The 20,853-nt window shown below is 37.9% G+C and overlaps 1 protein-coding gene across 3 annotated transcripts; it reads right to left on the bottom strand.

The window, feature by feature from the left end:
• Positions 1-283: 283 nt before the first annotated feature.
• LOC133880504 (uncharacterized) lies at positions 284-10,352 on the bottom strand. Of its 3 annotated transcripts, none has more exons than XM_062319461.1 (13): positions 9,948-10,350; positions 6,812-6,995; positions 6,641-6,709; positions 6,447-6,545; positions 5,888-5,967; positions 4,949-5,786; positions 3,822-4,513; positions 1,461-1,545; positions 1,297-1,348; positions 1,136-1,185; positions 881-928; positions 587-774; positions 284-491 (listed from the first exon to the last, which is right to left on the bottom strand). In XM_062319461.1, the coding sequence occupies exons 1-12, from the start codon at positions 10,202-10,204 to the stop codon at positions 598-600; spliced, it is 2,631 nt and encodes an 876-aa protein (XP_062175445.1). In that variant the 5' UTR covers positions 10,205-10,350; the 3' UTR covers positions 284-491; positions 587-597. The 3 variants fall into 3 exon arrangements, 2 of the variants coding, with proteins under 2 accessions (XP_062175445.1, XP_062175440.1); XM_062319456.1 differs by having other exon boundaries at positions 595-774; XR_009902317.1 differs by lacking the exons at positions 284-491; positions 1,461-1,545 and having other exon boundaries at positions 734-774; positions 9,948-10,352.
• Positions 10,353-20,853: the final 10,501 nt, after the last annotated feature.

The following is a 20,853-nucleotide window of genomic DNA, read 5'->3' as shown; positions in this document are numbered from 1 at the left end:
TCCTCTCCCCCGAATTTGTCAGATCAGACAGATTTTGGAAGAAGAAAGGCAGACATTCATCTTACAGAAAATTATACATGGGATCGATATAGCAACATTCCCTATCTGAAAAATTATCAACCACTTCAGCTGCAATAGTGATGATTTAAATTTGGTCATCCACAATGTTCCTTAATCCCTTCCAGTGATCAACTTGAAGGCCAACCGCCAATAGATTCCAGTCAAATTATGTGCTTAACCTCAACATTGGCCACGGTGGTAAATTGGTGTAGTAGTATTTAAGTATCCCATCAAAAAAGTTTGATTTTATAAACTGTATACACAGCATTGAATTGATATCAATCAGCAATACAATTCTAAAGCAGAAAATTATTAAGTTTATAACCAGGTCATGCCCTTGTTACCCAAAATTTTAATACACATATGCACAGTCATAATTACAAGTTGTCGTCTTCGCTCGAGGAACTGGCTCTTCTTGGTGTGATTTACATCTGAAACAACAGGGGGAAAAAAAAAAATAGGGATTTGACTTTGCATGAAGCATCAAAATTATCCACTTCAGATTGAATTGACCCAGATCAACTACTTTGTTACATTTCAGACGAGCTGGACAACAGCAGCCACCCGTAAGGTCCCCTTTTGGAGTAGATCAGCAAGCTCATCAAATAAAAGAGCTGTTCGCCAACCCCATCCCTTTGGAGCTTTTGGCAAAAGAGTGCCTGCTTGTTTGAAGCTTCCAAACAGCATGACTTCCCGTTTTGATGGACAAATCAACTAAACAATGGAAGGCATAAGAACCAAGAATTAAAACAGGAAAGTTGGGCAAAAATGCATAAGACAAGCAGCGATTAAATAGACAGCAGTTTGTTCACTTGGATACCTGATAACGGGCAGTAACCTTTTCTCGAGAGTCCACATACATATGAACCTAAAAGCAGATAATTAAAGATTTAGCCTGGAGTAGGACATATCACCAATTAACAACAATTTGTCAGGAGGCAGTTGAAATTCACATTACCAGGACACGACAACAGAGTTGTGATTGTCATCGAAACAAGAAGAAAAGAATATTTTTTTTTTCATTGTTAGTATGATAAACCATCTCATGCTCTGATAATCAGGACTAAGGGCTGACCTTTTTAAGGTAATCGGTTATCTCTGCCTTCCGACGGTGAAGAAATAAACCTAAACAGATATAATGAAATGTACTCAAGTTAGACAGCATGATTTCTTTTAACACTGATAAACAGAGTAACATGTTTCCATGGTAGATCCTTATACAGCTTTGAACACTACCTAGTGTTCGCCGTCCCTGAGGGTCTTCATCATTAAAAGCCTGAACGCTGACCTAAAAATCCAAAGAGAGAAATTGAATCTGTTTCAGACCATTGCAAATAGATAAAGCCTCATGCTAAATTTCAAGCTTATATAAACATAAGAACCAGCTGTTATTCAAACACCTTCCATAAAGAACCAGCATAAAAAACTTCAGGAGAGTGCTTGACTTGACCATCACTGAGCCTGTGCACATCCTCAAATTGCACCCTGTAAATCCAGTAGAGAATTAACACAACACATACTTGACTTGGCCATCATCGACTGAACTAACTTAACTAAGTATTCCGTCTTACCACCTTGAAATGGACACATCAGAAGGACAATCCTAGAACAGCACCCTACAAGAAATAATATGGCACTGCTTTTTATGGAATTAAGTAATAATTTTAGTTTTGAACAAATTTGATCAGAAATAGATTCAAGAGTGTTGTAGTTTGCATGAAAGGTTTAGAAAAAAGGTGGAGGCTCATTTCTGTTACGCAGCCTACCTCACACATCTTATTATACAGGTTTTGAGAAATATGACAATGACCAAAATACCTACAATCCTAATAACTCAGAATAACACTCCCCCTCAAGCTAGAGTAACATACTCTAATATCTCCTTCAAGCAGGAACAACTTGGAGCACACAATACAAAGACTTATAAAAAGAAAAACAAGAAAATGTGCTACACCTAACATAAACAAGCTGAAATTCCACAGAAAACCAACACTGAACGAAATTAGCCAAAAACTTTAACGCTGGTTGAAAACTTGCCGGAAAACTGCAACAAGCGATTGGATCTCACCGCAAAACACCAAGGCCGGTCGGATCTTGCTTCAAAACACCAAGATTAGTCGGATCTCACTGGAAAACACCAAAAACCAGTCAGAACCCACCGCAAAACACCAAGGCCGGTCGGGTCTCGACAACCAACTACGACGATTGATTGATGACCAATATAACCACCAACAGTCAACCACAACCAACAACGTTGGATTGATCATCAATACAACCAACGACGGAAAACTAACAACGATCAATCAACAACAACGACAGTTCATAAACACTACTCTCATACTCTCCCTGAGCAATAAACCCGATGGTTGCTCCATGTAGCCCAATCGAGCGATAAACCACTTGAACTGATTAAGAAACCACATGAACGTGCCGAAAAACAACTGAATCGGCTGAAAAACTATCTGAACCAGTCATAAAATAACAAGAACTGCCAAAGGATGTACTGAACTAAAGGAAAACCACTGAACCAGTCTGAATATGCTTTAAACAGAAAATAAAGACACTAAACTGGTCTGAAAATGCTCTGAACCAGTAGGAAAATGCATTGAACTGAACAAAACTCCATTGAATTGACCTAGAAACAAAGTGAACCAAATAAAACACCATTGAACCAGACATGAAACTCACTGAACCGGCCAAAGAAGACATTTAACTGGAACGAACTGGCCAATAAGCAAGGAGAAATGGTCTGAACCGGTTGAAAACACTAAAGACTAATTTGAACCGACCTCAAAACACCAAAAATCGGAAGGAAACAAATCCAAACAAAAACTTGTTGAATACTTCTAAAATGCGATGAGGATATCCTTATCCCTAATAGAAACTACCAGCAACCAAACAGGGACCTTCATCTCCAACAACACATCGGATACTCGCCAGCCATGATTAGACCTTGCCAAAAAACAATCAGAACTCTCCGGCGAGCCTCAGAAACTTCCGAAGACGACCTTGGCAGCACGTTCACAGGTCACCGACGAACGAAAACACTCAAACACACCATAATTCTCATCGAAAACCGTTGTGAACCTACACAAGAGCCACTGAGCACCATAGAGAATGTCTCGGACCACAGAAACCACTGAGACACACCACAGAACACCAAACTACACCAAAAACAAACAAAATCTTTTTTTTTTCCCTTTTTTTTTCCACCAGAAAATTTTTCAGATGACCAAGAACAACTCTTTTAGAGCTTCATCAAGGCACTGCCCATGTGGGCTGCGGTGCTACCACTAGGACTATAAACACCAACACCAAGTTATCAAACATCAACCATAAGGAAGAAAAACCAAGACTACAAACGAGGTGTTTAGGCCAAGATCCTAAACTTGCTTTGATACCATGTTGTAGTTTGCATGTAAGCTTTAGAGAAAAGGTGGAGGCTCATTTCTGTTATGTAGCCTACCTCACACATCTTATTATATATGTTTTGATAAATATAACAATGACCAAAATACCACAACCCTAATAACTCTCACAAACCCTAATAACTCTTCTAACAAAGAGCAATACCATATCATCCTCAAAAGAATGTGAATCATGTATTCACAATAGGAGGTTAAAATAAGTTAGACCAGTTAGTGTATCCAAGATCACAACATCTGCAGCATGCAGAAGCCGTTCCCTTTGAGATCTTTTAAATATAATATTCCCATCAAAACAAAATGTCAATAGCAACTGAAAGCAAAACTATAACTTACCCAAAGCGAAAAGGAGGGAAGTGACTTAAAGGTGTTTTCAAGTCCAATGAGATAGATGAACTGTTTGCATTCTCCCACTCAATCCCAACAGCATGCCCTGGTGACTCAAGCATCTGCATAGGGATGCTGCTACTACTCGGTGCTGCAATTGAAGTTCCAGACATTCTGCTCTGCAGATCCATTTCATACTCTGTCTCCATTTGCTCTCCATGAACATTAGCTACATTGCACCCTCCGTGGCTTAGGCCAACCAAAGCTGTCAACCCATCTCCAGAAAGGTCCCCACCATGGTCAGCTCTTGTCTCTGAATCATCATTAGCAAGAGACTGCTGACCATTTCTGTTGCTCATGCCAAAAGGGACACGTGAAAAGACAAAACGTGTTGGAGGCGAAGCAGCTGCAGGCACAAATGTAGTTCCACGTCCAATACCAGCAAGCCCATCAATAGGCCCCCTAACATGCACACGTACATGTCTAAATAGACCATTTCCTTCACCTTGAGCAGATTCAGCAACATATACATTCCCCATGTTTCCAGGAGAAGTATGATCATGCTCTTGCATGTAATATCCAGTGGTTGGGAGTCCATGCGAAAATCTAAATGGATGCCTACAATTGCATACCATGCTTGAGAGGCAGCAACTTTTGCATGTATCAGCACCAATTTCTTGCACTCTCTGGCTTAAAAGCATCTACATGATAACCATACAGAAAAGAAAATATAAATTTCATAAAGAAACAAAAGCATAGGTTGGAATGTGCATGATTATAAATGCTTGTATCAGGAAAAGATGTCCAAACTTCCCGTGGTGGGAAACATGCAGAGAGTTCTTGCAGTCACTCTGCTAGCTCACATAGTAGTACTCCTAGACTGAATCAGTCAACCTATAGGTTATAGCATCCATAAAATTCTTCTGAAAATACCATATACTGAGAGAAAACAGATGGCCATTAGAACCACCATGGATCAAACTAAAAAACATGGTCACACCCTGTTTATGTGTCAAATCAGAGCGGCAACATTGTAACGGAAAGCATGGACTCTTCTAATTCCCCCATGTCATAAGCATTCTTTATATGGCAATGAACATAGAAACATTAAAGAGTAATGAGATCCAGCATCATACCTGTAGCCAAAGACCGTCATTTACAGCTTTGCAAGGGAACCCCAATTCTTCAAGGTGCTTTCTCACGCTTAAAAGTGCCTCAAATGACATGTTGCAATACAAGAGAGAACCCCCTTCAAATATATTAACAAATGCATCATATTCTTCCCCACGAACCCCGCAATTCCCTCTAGCATAACCCTTTAGCTGTCTCTTGCCCACAACCCTGCCACCCCATGAAAGAGGAGGCATGCCACATCTTTCCCAATCATTCATCATGAGCCCATTACAGGAAGAGCTCATTGAAGAGCACTGCCTTGATTGGTCCCTGGCAAGCCAGCTATTGTTATTCAGATGGTAGCATGGGCCTTCTTCAGATGGCCCTTCCATAGCCATTCCAGTGGTCCCCAGTCCACTTGCTCTAACACCAATTGGCATTTCAACATAGGAACATGAGGTTCTGATTCCATCTACATCTGCGAATGAGGGACTTGATGATGAAGGTCCTTCCGTGTTGCAGGGGAATCTTGGCTCCATATTCAACTGAGAGTATGCAGTTTCCTGCACCGGTTGGTTAGAATGGGAAATTCCTGTTTGAGAGTCAACCACAGAGTCAGCAAGCTCAACCAGCAGATTATGAGCAGTATTATGGCCTTCAAGGTCATCTTTTAAACTTAAGCATCCTAGTTCAGATTCCAACATCTTATTAGTGCAGCTATCGATCAAAATTTTTCCCTTTGCTTGAGGAGAATCAGAGTGACTATCCGTTCCCGTCTCAGAACTGCAACTTTCTTGCTCAGAATGTTCTGCCTTGCAATGGGCGCCTTTTGCAAGGAACGTGTACAATGCCAGTTCAAACCTTTTGAAAAAAAAAAAAAAAAAAAAAAAAACATGGTGTCATCCATCTTTACAGGAACTCATGAGTAGACCACAAAACTCAGAGCTGTCAATGCCCCTTACCGTTTCTCTTCACTAGGTACCCACAATTCATCTGAGGTTAACAGCGCATCCAAGGTTTGTGAGGAAAGTTTTGGAAGCACCTATGCATGACAGGAACAATGCAGATAATAAATTTAACTCAACAAAAATCAGAAACTTTTACTGAACAATGAAGTTGCAATTCAAATGAAAAGCTAGAAAACAGCCGTTCAAACAACCGAAACATAAATTACATATGAGAATAAAGTTCAATTATGTAACGTTTAAGGCAGAGGAATGTCCTTGATTCCTCAAAAAAATCATTAAAATTGAGAGATAGTCTATCACAAGATGTGCACGAAAACAAGAGAGGCATTTTTTTTGTCAAATTTCAAGCTCATGATTAATGATGCTCAACGTTTTCCCAAAAAAATTCTTCACAAAGACAGAGTATACTTCCTTGTCTTACCTTTCCTCATCCCCTGTTTCATATTTGTTAATATCGTAATATATTAGCCCAAGTCAAAACGGTTAAGATAAGGTATAAGTTATAACTACCCAAACCCACAAGCTGGAACAACATATTTATCTTCATCTGTACCTCTTTCAACTCCATGGAGCCACTTTGACAAAGGTAACCCCAGCAAGCATTTCTCACCCGCTCTCCGTGTATGCCATAATCTTGGCTTTCTGCAAAAACCTGAATCACAAGTAAATGATGTCAATAACTCAAAGAGACTGATAGCATATAGTAGTATTAGGTAGCACATAGCGGTCCCCACAAGCATCTTGAACCTGATATGCTAAGAAGTTTGAAGTCCATAATTCGGATATAATAAAGTCTGTGCAAATTGCACACAAATCCTGCACGGAAAAACATCAACATGTAATTAAAATGCACATAGAATGCTTGCCACTCTATAATGAGTACAAAAGATGCAGTTCACATTGTAAATAACATAGTACCTGAAGGTCAAGAAAGGAAGCAGCCGCTAGAACTCGAAATGCATTGTTATCATTAAGCTTCGGATGGTGCCCATATAGATAAGCCAATGCCATTGCAATAGCCTCGCCATTAACATTCTTATCATCTACTTGTAAGGTGACAATTGGAGCATTGGCTTCTTTCCAAGGACCATGAAGCATGTTCCTGCCATTCACATTATATGTCAAAAAATGAAGCCAAAGAATGATTCTTGTAATAAATATAGCATTAAAAATAGGAATAACTTTACAAAAGGGTATCGAATTATAAGTCATTTTGAGTAAAGAATACTGAACTATCAAACATCTCAAACTAGTGTATCCAAGTTTCCCAACGTCTCACTTAAGGGTACTCCATTAGGATTTGTTGTTAAATCCTGCCAAAATTTTCAAAATACCCCTATTTTTTTACGAAAAAAAAAATGTTAGGATTTAGATATTGGTCAGAATTTAATGGAATTTGCAAAAATAACCATGCTTGCATCTTTGAAAATTTTTTAAAAAATAAACATAAGGGTATTTTGAAAATTTTGGCAAGATTTAATAGCAAATCCTAGCGGAGTACCCTTTAAGTGAGATGTTTGGAAACTTGTATAGTTCAATACTCTTTTGTAAAGTTATCCCTTAAAAATAACATATATCAACATAGGTTTAGCTACATGAAACAAATTTCTAAATAAAAAATATCATATTAGAGTCCTTTAGATTATCTACAGTAACTCCACGGTAGAGTTTTTAAAATTTTTAACTATTTTTTTGTAATTAAAAGGCTCAAATTTTACCATCTAAGCATTTACAACTCTAGAGGATCTTTAATTTTTTTCTCAACTAATTTTTTTTTTATAAGTAAATTTAGTTTTATCAAAAGTGTAAGGCGCCCATAAGTACCCTAGAAGTATACAAAAGGAAACACTTAATTAGGAACAGAAAAACGAACAAGGAAACCAGCAAAGCTAATCGATGGTGGTGACAAAAAAGCCACCGTCCAAATATACAGCATATGAAAAAACGAAGATAAAATATCATCCATAGAACTCTCCAAATCCTCAAAACACTTCAGATTTCTTTCCTTCTAAACACACCAAAAAATGCAAATTGGCACCATCTTCCAAATCGCAGCACTCATTGGCCTTCCAAACTCCCACCAATAGGCAAATAAGTCGATAACTCTTCTAGGCATAACCCAAGACATACCAAACTGAGTAAAAATGTTATTCCATAGAGTGGAAACCACATCACAGTGAAGAAGACGGTGGTCCACAAATTCCACATCTCTCTTGCACAAGCAACACCTGTCCACGATGATGATATGCCTCTTCTTAAAATTGTCCACAGTAAGGATCTTGCCTAGGGCTGCCGACCATGGAAAAAAAACCACTCTCGAAGGAGCTTGAGTCTGCCACACTCTTCCAAGGAAAGCGTCTACCTTTAGAGCAAGCCAAGGAGCTGAAGAATGACTTGGCCTTGAACAAACATTTCTTGGAAGAGACCCACCAGAGCCTATGTGCACGATCTCTACTCACCATGGCTAAATGCAACATCTGGAAGAAGGAAGCAAAGACACTCACTTCCCAATCATGCGCCTCTCTAACAAAGCTCATGTTCCACTGAGTAGAACCGCCCAAAACTTCCATATTATCCGTAACTGAGGCACCCTTCACTCGAGCAATACCAAAGAGATCAGGAAAAACTTCCTTCAGAACCGTATCCCCGCACCACAAATCGTGCCAAAATTTTGTCATAACCCCATCCCCCACCTCAAATCTAGCAAAACCAGATAAAGTCTCCCACCCTTTCCTGATGTTCTTCCACAACCCCACTCCAAAGGCACCTACAGGCTCATGGGAGCACCACCCACCCCACAAACTTCCAAACTTGGAGTCCACCGCAACTCTACATCAAGCATCTCTCTCAATTCCAAACCGCCATAACCATTTTCCTAACAAAGCGCGGTTGAACATCAACAAGTTCCTAAAACCTAGCCCCCCTTTAGAAATTGGGGTATAAACCTTCAACCAACTCACCAAGTGATATTTGAACTCTTCACTCATCCCACCCCATAGAAAATTCCGTTGTAACTTTTCAATGCGAGTAACAACACTCCTCGAGATAGGAAACAGAGACAAAAAATAATTAGGCAAATTGGCGAGGGTACTCTTAATAAGGGTGACTCTACCACCCTTGGAGAGGTATAACCTTTTCCAACTAGCCAGTCGATGCTCTATCTAATCACATCTTAAATGCTAAGATCAGATCGACAAAAATCTGAACCATTTAATTAAATACAAGTGTTATGATTTTTGAAACTTCAATGTAGAATTACCTTATAAAATATAAAGGATCCTAATTCAAAGCCATGAAGCAAACAAAAACTTGTATGAAGAAGTGATTGCTTCAACTTTCTACTGAATGCTAATTCCTGTTATGACTCTTAAGTGCCAATACATGGAATCGTCCAGCTAAAATCCATTTCTTTTCTACAACCTATTTATCCTCCATTCTTTCTTCTTCTTTTTTCGTGAATTTTTTTTAGGTTTTATATTTTTTATCCTCCATGCTTTCCCTTTGTCTAATTCCCTTTTTCCACCATTTCATGAGTATTACCTCCAAAACATAATCATACTTCTAGTATCCTAGAGTACCACCTAAAGCTATATATTTCACTAAGTTTTAAAGGGCAGAGATATTTCTCCAAATTATTCACATATCTCTCCTCAAAAGTAGCTAAAAACCTAAAATTTCACTTTTTTTTTCTCCAACATTTACAAGCAAGTCCAACCAAATTTCATAAGAATTACAATAGAACAATTACCACGAGGGAGCATTTGTATAAATCCAAAATATAGTCAATACTTCAAGAACCCTACAGTACCACCTAGAGCTATTTATATTTTACTAACAAAAAGGGGCAGAGATTTTTCACCAAATTATTCACATTTTCCACGTAACATCAACGAAAACCCTAAAAGCTCACATTTTCTCCAACATCTACAACAAATTGCACAACCAATGACAACAAAACAAGCACAAAAATCCACATTTTTCCAAAATCACAACCAAGGCCAACCTAATTGCCCAAATTACGATAAAACCAAGTGAAAATGGGGTTCAAACGAACCTGAAGTAGGAGCTGCGAGAGAGAATGAGGCGATGGAGGTGGTAGGTGGAGCCCATGGAGTGGACGACGACGTCGGAGAAGGAACCCGAGTTGAAGCCCTCGACCTGGATGTGGTCGCAGAGCGAAGCGAGGTTGCAGTCCAGCGCGCGCAGCTCACCGCTGGTCCGGTCGTTGTCGGACTGTGATTGCGACGGCGGGATAGTCATTTTCAGCTGGGGCCCGTACGCGCGGGCCGGCTTCGAGTACTGGGGCTCCATCGTCAACACGACTTGCCGTTTGGGGACTTCTGATTGGTATTGGAAATGGAGGTCAGGTGCGGATCAGAGCCATTTGAGGAAGAAGGTCCTAGAATGAAGGTGGATACTGCGTGTCTTCAGGCTTGAATCTCTTGCATGCTAAGTGTCCTCTACTATTTATTATTTTTAGGGAAAACTACAATTTACCCCCTAAAGTATACACCATTTTGCAATTCTGGCACCAATGTTTAGATTGCTTCAATTACACCTAACAAAGTTGCAAAAATTTGCAATCCACCCCCTTCCGTCCGAAACTGCCGTTTGAAGTGACGGAACTCCAACCACGTGCGTGGCACGTGCATTTTTTGGACGAAACTTGACCAAGATGCCCTCCTTTCTATTTAAAACACAACGTTTTTTTAACCCTTGAACTCGTCATCTTCTTCCTTTTTCTTTTCACGCAAATATCTCGATCTTCTCCTGGTGCCTCCAGCTGAACCAGCTTACACGAAAGCAGCTTGCGGGCATTGGCTTGGACGAGAAGGCGGCGTCCTTGCGTGATGTTTTGGTACCCTCCATAACCGTTCTAATAATGGGTTGTGGATTAATTTATAAACAATGTATAACTGTTTATATAGTTGGTGAGTCTTATGCAGAAGGCTTTCTCATTATCTTTTTGGAAGCTTGGAATAAAGCTTTGTTTAAGAACATGAAAACATAGGTGAATAGTAATATGAATAAAGGAACTGAAAGTATGTTTGCTGAAAAAACATGCAAGGATCGGGTCCTCCATTCCATATATGTTGAGGTGTGTATTAGTTACAAGGAAATAAAATAAGAGGAACAAGTACAAGGTACAGAAAGTAGTACAAGTTACAGAAAGAAAAAATACAAGACCAAGAAATCTGAAAATGAGAGAAGATGGAAGACTTGTAGCCTGTAGGCTTGTCTGCACTGATATGTTTCGTGTGGCTAGCTTGGCATGGTGTCTGAGGCTGGTTTTGCAGCCTTTTCAACGTCCAAATTGTTTTTTAATTTAATAAACAAAGTCATGAAAATGGAAGGTGCAGCATTTTCACGTATAATCATTACGGGGCAAGAAAATGCCCTCACGTTTCTGCCAAAGCTTTCATGGCTACTTAAAACCAATGAAACAATGAAGACCCAGAAAGCCAAGATAACATAGTTGAAGAAAACTAGCTATGAATGCTATGGAAAAGGCCAAATATGAGGGACAGATATCAAGAAACATCAACTTAATTATTTAGAAGGGGAAAAAGTGGACTTTGAGACATTGACACGAAGAAGTCCCCAACTCTTTTTATGTGCGTACGTTTCATATACTAGGAATCTACGACCGAAGATTTGGGTAATGCTTAGGGACATTAGCTTTGGTCACGGCTATATGTGGAATTACCTCTAGTGTTGTGCATGAATGGCAGGCTGGCAACTGTTGAAACATTTGCTAGCCCACACGGCAAGCATCAGGTAGTGAGGTAATTCTGCGTAGAGCAGTGGCAATGCAGATGTTTCAACAGCTGCCGTTCATGCACAACAAAGGAGTAGAGATCATAATATTTCCATCAACATGGCTCTGAGTTATCTTTCTTTATCATTGTTGTTGAAAAAAGAGTTGGTATTGCTGTCGGTGAAACAGTAAGTATATCTATATATTTTATACAAAACAAAAGTAGAGCCTATGTGCTTTTGCTCACCATCACCATCGCTCAACACTTGTAGGTCCCCAATAATGGGTTGTGCCTTGTTTCAGTGGCACATGTCGATAGTTTTCTTCACAAACTATTTCCAGTCTCACAAAAAACAAAGAGATAAAAACAATAGAACTTAGACCAGGACCAGATTGAAGGCTTGAATGCTGCAGTAAGTGGCCTCTGTTTTGGTTGGGTAAAACAGGGGTGAACAGAGGAATTTTAATGGGCCGGGAAGCTGAGCAACGTGGGTATAGAATTGAGGATGGGTGAGGTGGCAAGAATATGAGTAACTTTCTGTATATCACAGGAGGGGATAAGATGTTTCTCTTAGTTGAGTTTGAACAGAAATGGGTTTGAAGAAAGGATGGTAATGAGCAACAAAGGGTTTCCTACGCTTTCCTTCATTTTCCCAAGAAAACACTAACAAAGCATATAATTAACCAAAATAGACTCGAAAGAAAAGGCGAAGAGAAGATAGGATTACTCGTGAGTGCAGAAAAGGAAGGAAGGTCTATATAAATGCCGTGGAACATTCAACTTGAACTTGTAGGAGGGTCTATATAGATGCCTCAACCACCCTTTCTCTTCCCCACCAGTCCCACTCATAATGAGTAGAGAGAAAGAAAGAGAAGATATTTTTCTTCTTTTTTTGAAGTAGAAAGAGAGAGAAGATCTGATGCAGAAGAATAGAAGGAACGAGCTTCTTCTACCGAAGAATGAAGGATTCTAAAGACCTTCCCTTGAATATATAATACAGCTTCTATTGAACCATACCATGATACCATTCAACACGTTTTCAATTTACCCACTGCCCATCATGATTGTAAGTCTAACCACCAACCGGTTAAGTGTAACTGCCAACTCTGTGCAGACTTGACGGTGGTGAGTTTGCATGGATGTTGCAGTTGGACGAAGAAGACGAGGACGTACGTGGAGTTTAGTTTTTTTTTTTTTTTTTTTACCAAAACGATGCATTTTTGTAATAAATGAGGTCATTTTTGTCAACTTATGTCTAAAAATGTCATGTGTCGTGCACATGGGTGCATTTCCGTCTCATCAGACGGAGCAATTGGACGGAAGGGGGTGGATTGCAAATTTTTGCAACTTTCTTGGGTGCAATTGAAGCAATCTAAACATTAGTACCAAAATTGCAAATTGGTGTAAACTTCAGGGGGGTAAATTGTAGTTTTCCCTTATTTTTAAAACGTGGCTTTAAAAATTAAAAGGTTAATCTTTTGTTATATATATTTTTTTTATTGATTTAGTATTTATCAATTCAATATTTTTTATATCAAAATCCTAACAATGACTAATATTGTGGGATAAAAATTTACTTTATAGTATTAATCTAAGAGTAAGTCTCTTAATGCTAAAAAGTACATTTTCATCTCATAATATTGATGTGATACAGCTAATCAACCCTTAATTTTTTATTTTTATTTTTTAAATAAAGACTAATTCGATTGGTTGAGACTATCAGACTGCCACATCTATAAAATAATTGTAGGATAAAAGCATTACTATACCTTAGAACATTCTTAACGAGCTCCTCAAATTTTCCTTTTCGCCATAGTTTAGCTAAATCTGATAAAACCCTATTTGCAAATTGCAACGAGCTTGCATCACGCTCTCAATTCTAGCTTTTGTCAAACCCACTCCTGATGCAGGACGAGACAAGAATAAATAGATTATTTAGTCAGTTTTAAATTATTTGTTTAATTGTAGATCAATTAGGGGCTTGACCCAAAGTTTAAGTTATTTAATAATGGGTTTGGCCCAAAGTCAATCATGTTAGTCTAAGTTATCTGTCATTTTAAAAGTGGGCTTGATCATTGGCCCAAAGTCAATCACATTAGGGTTATGGTTAGAGTTAAAGTGTCTATTTAAGCATAATATTCTCTTGTAATAAGACATTTGATGATGAATGAAAAATAATGTTTGTTTCTTTGAGGTGTGACTCCTCTATTATATGGTGGTGAGACGCTGCCAAAGCCAGTGAAACGCTGGTTTGTTCTTTCATCTTCGTTAATTTGGTGAGACTTTAAATTAACGTAGATTTATTTTAATTTTTTGTTTGTTTTGAATTCCTGCTGCGTCAATTTGGACCAAGCCCAATTCCTCAAGTCTTGAAAAGAATGTGAATGGATTGCTGCTGACGTGGTCTTCAACGTGGACCTAATGAACTGTTGTTGTATGGACCTTCAAAATTGCAAAACTAAAAAGCTTAGGATAAGCCCAATAGCTTTCAATTGACACCTTTTTTTTCCTTTTTTTTATTGACCAAGACCTCGGACTCAGAGTCTTGCTCTTTTTCTTTCTACTTTGACCGGCTCCTCTTTTTTGCTTTGACCGGCTCCTCTTCCTCTTGGACCACTTTTATTCTCTTCTTCTTCCTCTTTTTGAACCAATCATAATAACCAAAGTCCCTGTTCATCGCCTCATGAATCAAGCATAATAAAACTCGGTCCTTTCCCTTCCCTGTAAGCCAAACGAGATAGAGGCTTCTAGAAGCTCCATTCGGATTTTGTACAACACGGCAGTAAAGGTTTAGATCTGCAGCCGGGGGTGAGAGTTCCTGAATGTTTGGTTTGCTCAACGATGGGTATGGATTTGGGTATTAGCGGTGGTTGCGGGTTTTGCGGTGTAGGTATCAACGGTGATGGTTCAGAATTTTCGGATGGGATTTCTTTTTGAATTTGGGCTTTGGTTTCGTCTTGTTCTTGAACAACAGAGGATGCTGAATGGGTGTGGGTGATTGGTGTTGCTACTAGATCTTCGAAAAAGGTTGGATTTGGGGTGTTTAGTTGTGTGGAGATCAAGGGCTAGTAGGATTTGGGTATTGCCAGTATCGGGTGTGCTAAAAGATTGGGGATTTGTCGCTTTGGTTGGGTTCGGCTTTATGGTAGTGGAGTCTTGTGTAGTTTGTAGGGAGATGGTCTGTGATGGCATGTCTGATGGGGTTTTGTTTGGGGGTTTGGTATTTGTGTGATTTGTGGGGATGAGGGGTGGCGGAGCGAGTGACAGACCGAACGCTTGGTTGTTCGTCGGTAGTGGCTTGGATGGTTTGTGTGGTTTATGAACGGCAGTGATTGTCGGTTTCCTAGAACAGATGTACCGCTCCATGTTTGTGATACCATCATCGAGTCGTACAGTGCAAAGGCGTACCTGGTTCAACACATGGTTTAGGCTTTGTGGCTTTGTTTGATTTTTGGCTTCCTTTGTCTGCTCTGTGGTGGTGGAATCTGGTGTGGTTTGTAGAGAGATGGCCTGTGATGGTACCAGATTGGGTGCAAGGTTTAGGCTTTGGGGCTTTGTGTGATTTTCTGTTTCATGGTGGTGGTTGGTGGTGGTGGAGGGATTAGCTATGTTCCTCAGAAGGATAGTTTTGTAATCGTAACTAGATGGGGGTTGGGGGTACTGATTATACCTGTATGAAGTGCAACGATGGAGCCATTGACTCATGACAGATACAAGAATTGGATCTCGCAATTGTTGATAGAAAACAATCACAAATGCTCTGATACCATGAATAACAAAATAACATAAAATAAAATAAATCTACGTTAATTCAGAGTCTCACCAAATTAACAAAGATGAAAGAACAAACTAGCGTTTCACTGGCCTTGGTAGCGTCTCACCACCAAGAACTAAGAGGAGTCACACCTCAAAGAAACAAACATAATTTTCATTCATCATCAACTGTCTTATTACAAGAGAATATTAGGCTTAAATAGACACTCTAACTCTAACCCTAACCCTAATGTGATTGACTTTGGGCCAAGGGTCAAGCCCACTTTTAAAATGACAAATAACTTAGACTAACATGACTGACTTTGGGCCAAGTCCATTATTAAATAAATTAAACTTTGGGTCAATCCCCTAATTGAATACAATTAAATAAATAATTTAAAACTGACTAAATAATCTATTTATTCTTGTCTTGTCCTGCATCATCCGATCAAAGCAGAAAGAGGAAGAGCAAGACTCTGAGTCCGAGGTCTTGGTCAATAAAAATAAAGAAAAAAAAAAGGAAAAAAATGTGTCAATTGAAAGCTATTGGGCTTATCCTAAACTTTTTAGTTTTGCAATTTTGAAGGTCCATACAGCAACAATTCATCAGGTCCACGTTGAAGCCCACGTCAGTAGCAACCCATTCACATTCTTTTCAAGACTTGAGGAATTGGGCTTGGTCCAAAGCATTGTCATCTAATCTCGAGGACAAGTTCTTTTCGAAGAAGGGGAGAATGATGCAGGACGAGACAATAATAAGTAGATTATTTAGTAAGTTTTAAATTATTTGTTTAATTGTATTCAATTAGGGGCTTGACCCAAAGTTTAAGTTATTTAATAATGGGCTTGGCCCAAAGTCAGTCATGTTAGTCTAAGTTATTTGTCATTTTAAAAGTGGGCTTGACCCTTGGCCCAAAGTCAATCACATTAGGCTTAGGGTTAGAGTTAGAGTGTCTATTTAAGCATAATATTCTCTTGTAATAAGACAATTGATTGTGAATGAAAATTATGTTTGTTTCTTTGAGGTGTGACTCATCTATTCTCTGGTGGTGAGACGCTGCCAAAGCTGATGAGACGCTGGTTTGTTCTTTCATCTTCGTTAATTTGGTGAGACTATAAATTAACGTAGATTTATTTTAATTTTTTGTTTGTTTTGAATTCCTGCTGCGTCAACTCCTCTCTTTTTGAGGAGCAAGAAAGTCTTCCCATTTTATATTCATCTTCGCGCGCTCTCATTCTCTCTCGCTTCCGTCTTCCTTGGGTTGGCATCGCTCAATCTAGTCCCACCGAATTTCTAGTGAATATGTTTTGGGTTCAACCTTTACTACACGAATTTCATATCATATCTTCTATTGTCAAACTACTTTAATATTAGGGTTAAATACCTTATTAGTACATGCGGTAAGGGTCATAATCAAACAACTGTCTCGTTTCAAAAAGTATCACAGATGGTACCTGGCGTTAATCGAAATACCCATTTGATACTTTCGTTCAGGTTTGGTCCAATTTTTCTTTTATGTCCATCCATATCACCCCCTTAAAATGGTGACACCTATCTCAATTGCTACATATTTTAGCCAAGTCAAAATATCATCGTACGTGGTCGTATATCACATTTGATACATATTCTTTTAATGCCACGTATGATGCATAAAATAATAAATTTACCTAAACTTTTTTTTTTTTAAATAAAATAATAATAATAATTTCAAGAACAAAAAACCTCATTTTGGCTATGGGGTGGTCGAGCCACCCTCAAGGGCCTTCTGTACTTCTTATAGCATTACTCTTACTTTTTATTACACACATGTACAAAAAAAAAAAAAAAATGTTGACTTTTTTTCTTACATAGGTTTTGATGTTTTGAATCAACACTTTTTATTATGGACAATATTTTAAAAGAAATGTTTGGTTTTCATCTTGGGCCCATTTCTTGTCCATTTCTATATAAAAAATTGGCAAATTCACCATTGAATATATGGGACCAATATGTAGTCCCACAGATTTAATAATAGATTTACAAAAAAAAAAAAGTGTGTAAAATATGAGCAAGAGATGGATGTGTATCATCTCTCATATTTTAAGGTACAAAAAGATAAAATGTTGGACATGTAAGCTAAAAGTATGAAATTAAGCGCTATTAAACAATTAAAAAAGTTCACATGAACTATTTTTATGTAAAAAGATTCATATAAAATGGGGGAAAAAAGAAAAAGAAAAACATTACATGTCCTTTATTACTATTTTTGCAACTAAAAGCACTTTTTAGTTTAGTTACCAAACATGAATAACATCCAAAAAATATTTAAGATATGCAGTTACCAAACAGGTAAATAGCTTTTCAATGGTAGAACTTTTGACAAAAGTTCACAGACAAAATCTCAGTAGATAAAAGCTTATTTTCAAACGCAATTCCAAACAGTCTCTGAATGTCACGCAATGTTAGTGGTTTTCTATTACCAATGAGCTTTCCTCCAATTGTATCAATGTGGAGGGTGGAGGTCATGGGCTGAAGTCCCATCGAGTGTGTCTATAACTTATCAATAAATAAGGGAAAAATAAAAACAAAATAAAAATCCTGAAAGCCATTTTTAAAATAGCCCCATGAAGTGACAAGTATGCTAAAGTGACCCATCAAACTACCAAAGTGTGTCAAAAATGTCACTTTTTTATTATATTTCCATAATACCTGATGAGTACCAAATATTGTGTATTTGGACCCCTTAATTTACATTAGTTAAACCTTTAGCTTTGTTATTTTCTAATGCTTTGGTTAGTTTTAGTGTTTTTATATTTTGTAGGACAATAAGAGAGAAATGATACAATTCAAGCAAAATACAAGGAAATTCGGATGCAGCAGACCAGTACATTTAGACTGATCATAACAGGACCAAAAGATATCCGTTTTGGGAGTTTCTTAGGTCTAAATTGAAGTTCAAGATGTCAGCTTTCCAATGCAACAATTTTCAGCCAATTCGGAGATGCGTGGAAAAAGATATGGCTGTTTGAATTTCAGTCGTCGGATCATCCCGAAAATCCGGAACCATCTCTCTTATTATTTTTCTTTTGCTTCATCCCTTGTCTCCCCAAAGCTAGAGCCAATACTCGTTTTTCTCCACATTCTCAGCCACTTAATCACCTTTTTTTTCCACTCAACATCATTCCATAAAACACTCACCACTCATTCCATAAAACACTCACCACTCATTCCATAAAACATTCACCACTCATTCCATAAAACACTCACCACTCATCTCTCCACTCATACACCCACTCACCCATTCCACTCAAACCACTTGGCTATAAAAGGAGACCAAGGCTGAAAATCAAGGAAAGGAAGAGGAGGCATGAGCCTCTTTGTACATAACTTCTTGCTTCTCTTCTTCTTGTAGCTTATTTCTTTCCTTTTGCAACTCTTTGATTTTTATGCTTATAATGTTTTAAGTTGTAGTTATTTTATCATGTGTAGCTAATATTTTCGTTTGGGGTTGAGGATGAAACCTCACCATTGAAGAGAAACCGAGTTTCTTGCTTGTTCATGCTATTTGAGTTTATGGGTTTGATTTCTCATTGTTCTACTTCGATTTTCTTGAAATGATATTTTGATATCTCTTGTGGTTTCCGGATACAAGTGATGATGTGGAATAAGTTTCATTAAATCGGTTGCTTGGTTTTTCATCTATCAAAACATTGGACATTCATTGTGCCTCGTTTGACTAATACATTGTTTTATCGGTTCGAATGAAGATATCCATTGTGATTGAATGATACATTGGATGTTTGGATTTCAATTGGTACTCTTTGTGATTTGTGCTATGAACGAAATCATTGAATGATCTAAATGATTTTTGAAGCAATGTAGAGCATACCTAAGATTTATACGTGACAACCTCGAATAAGTGTGATGAGCATGAGATTAGGTTGATATGATTTGGTGAGTGTGGATTCCAAAACCCTAGACCCCTTTATTTTAATTATTTTTGTTTATATTATCTTTTAACAAAAACCCTAAATTTGGAACTAGGTTAAAATAGGATTAATTTGAATAGAGATTAATTTCCGCAACACAATTCCCTGTGGAATCGACCTCGCACTTGCAATACGCTATATTGCATAACGATTCGTGCACTTGCGAGTACTTATTTTAAAACACATCAATACCCTTATTCTCTTTAAAACTAAAATAAAAAAAACTAAACTAAACAATTTTTTTTAAAAAAAAAAAAAAAAAAAAAAAAAAAAAAAAAAAACCAAGGGGGTGGATTAATACATTTTTTTTATATATAAATGCAAAACCAGACCATTTAGTCGGCATAAATTACAAATTGCTCTATGTTGTATAAAAAATAATTTAGAGGTCCTCGGGGCAAGCTAAAATAACAATTTAGTCTTTACAATCAAATTCTGTAAAAAAACACTTGACAGATTTCGTTAATGTGCCACATCAGCACCAATAGAATGATAACACATGTCATTCTTAAGAAAATAAAGGGGAAGAGGGGTGGCTCTCCTCCACCCTCGGCCCCACACGGGATGGCTCGCCCGCCTAGTTTATTCCATTAGGCCACTTAGGAAACAACTAAGTTTATAGGCCTCCGAAAGACCTCTAAACCTATTTGATAATGCTTCAAATTTACATTTATATTCCTCCACACTATACTATTGTCTTAATTTAGTCAATGATTCCATTGGGTCATCATAAGAACAAGAGTCAAATCTAACCAATATGGCTTGAGTAAAAGCCTCCCAACTTGTAAAAGACCCAAATTCCTCCAAGTCTTGAAGCCATATTAATACTTTGCCTTCCATATGAAAAGAAGCAAGCATAATCCTATGTTGGAGTTGGGTTCTATGAATTAAAGAACTGTTTGACTTTATACAACCAACTCGAGGGGTCATACCTTTTAAACTTAGAAAATTCAATAACTACTGACTTTGTGTGTATGTTGTTATGCTCTTCCTCCATCTGTTCTGTTCTTGTATTCCTTTCCCCCATGAATTATGTTATATTATGTTATACGTGCACCAATAAGCACCTGTTTTCCAACATTCTAGGTTATCCCCCCCCTGTAAATTGGAATCGGTTAACTAAGTTTTTGATTAATTATTGCCACTCACTGATAACCCATTTATCTATTGTATGATAGCATCAAATTTTGTTGATGTTGCTTTATTGCTTTTTTTGCTGCTCCTATTGTTTCCTCAATGCAAAAACATTTTTTGCAAGTTGATTGAATCTTGTTTCATCTAAGATTGTTGCTCAAGTACCACTTTTATAACATAGTTATATTTTTTATATCTATTTTCATAATGTATTTGGTTGATGAATTGATGAAATTGACAATTTGAATTTGAAAGAAATATGGGAAAGGTTCTAACTAAAATGAAATTGGCTATTTTGAGGATGAGCCAACTTCCATACAAACTAAAATTGGACTCAAGAATTCA

Source organism: Alnus glutinosa, chromosome 1, assembly GCF_958979055.1.
Source record: "Alnus glutinosa chromosome 1, dhAlnGlut1.1, whole genome shotgun sequence".
Classification (NCBI taxonomy): domain Eukaryota; kingdom Viridiplantae; phylum Streptophyta; class Magnoliopsida; order Fagales; family Betulaceae; genus Alnus; species Alnus glutinosa.
The sequence above is the reverse complement of the archived record's forward strand: the minus strand, read 5'-3'. Positions and strand labels throughout refer to the sequence as shown.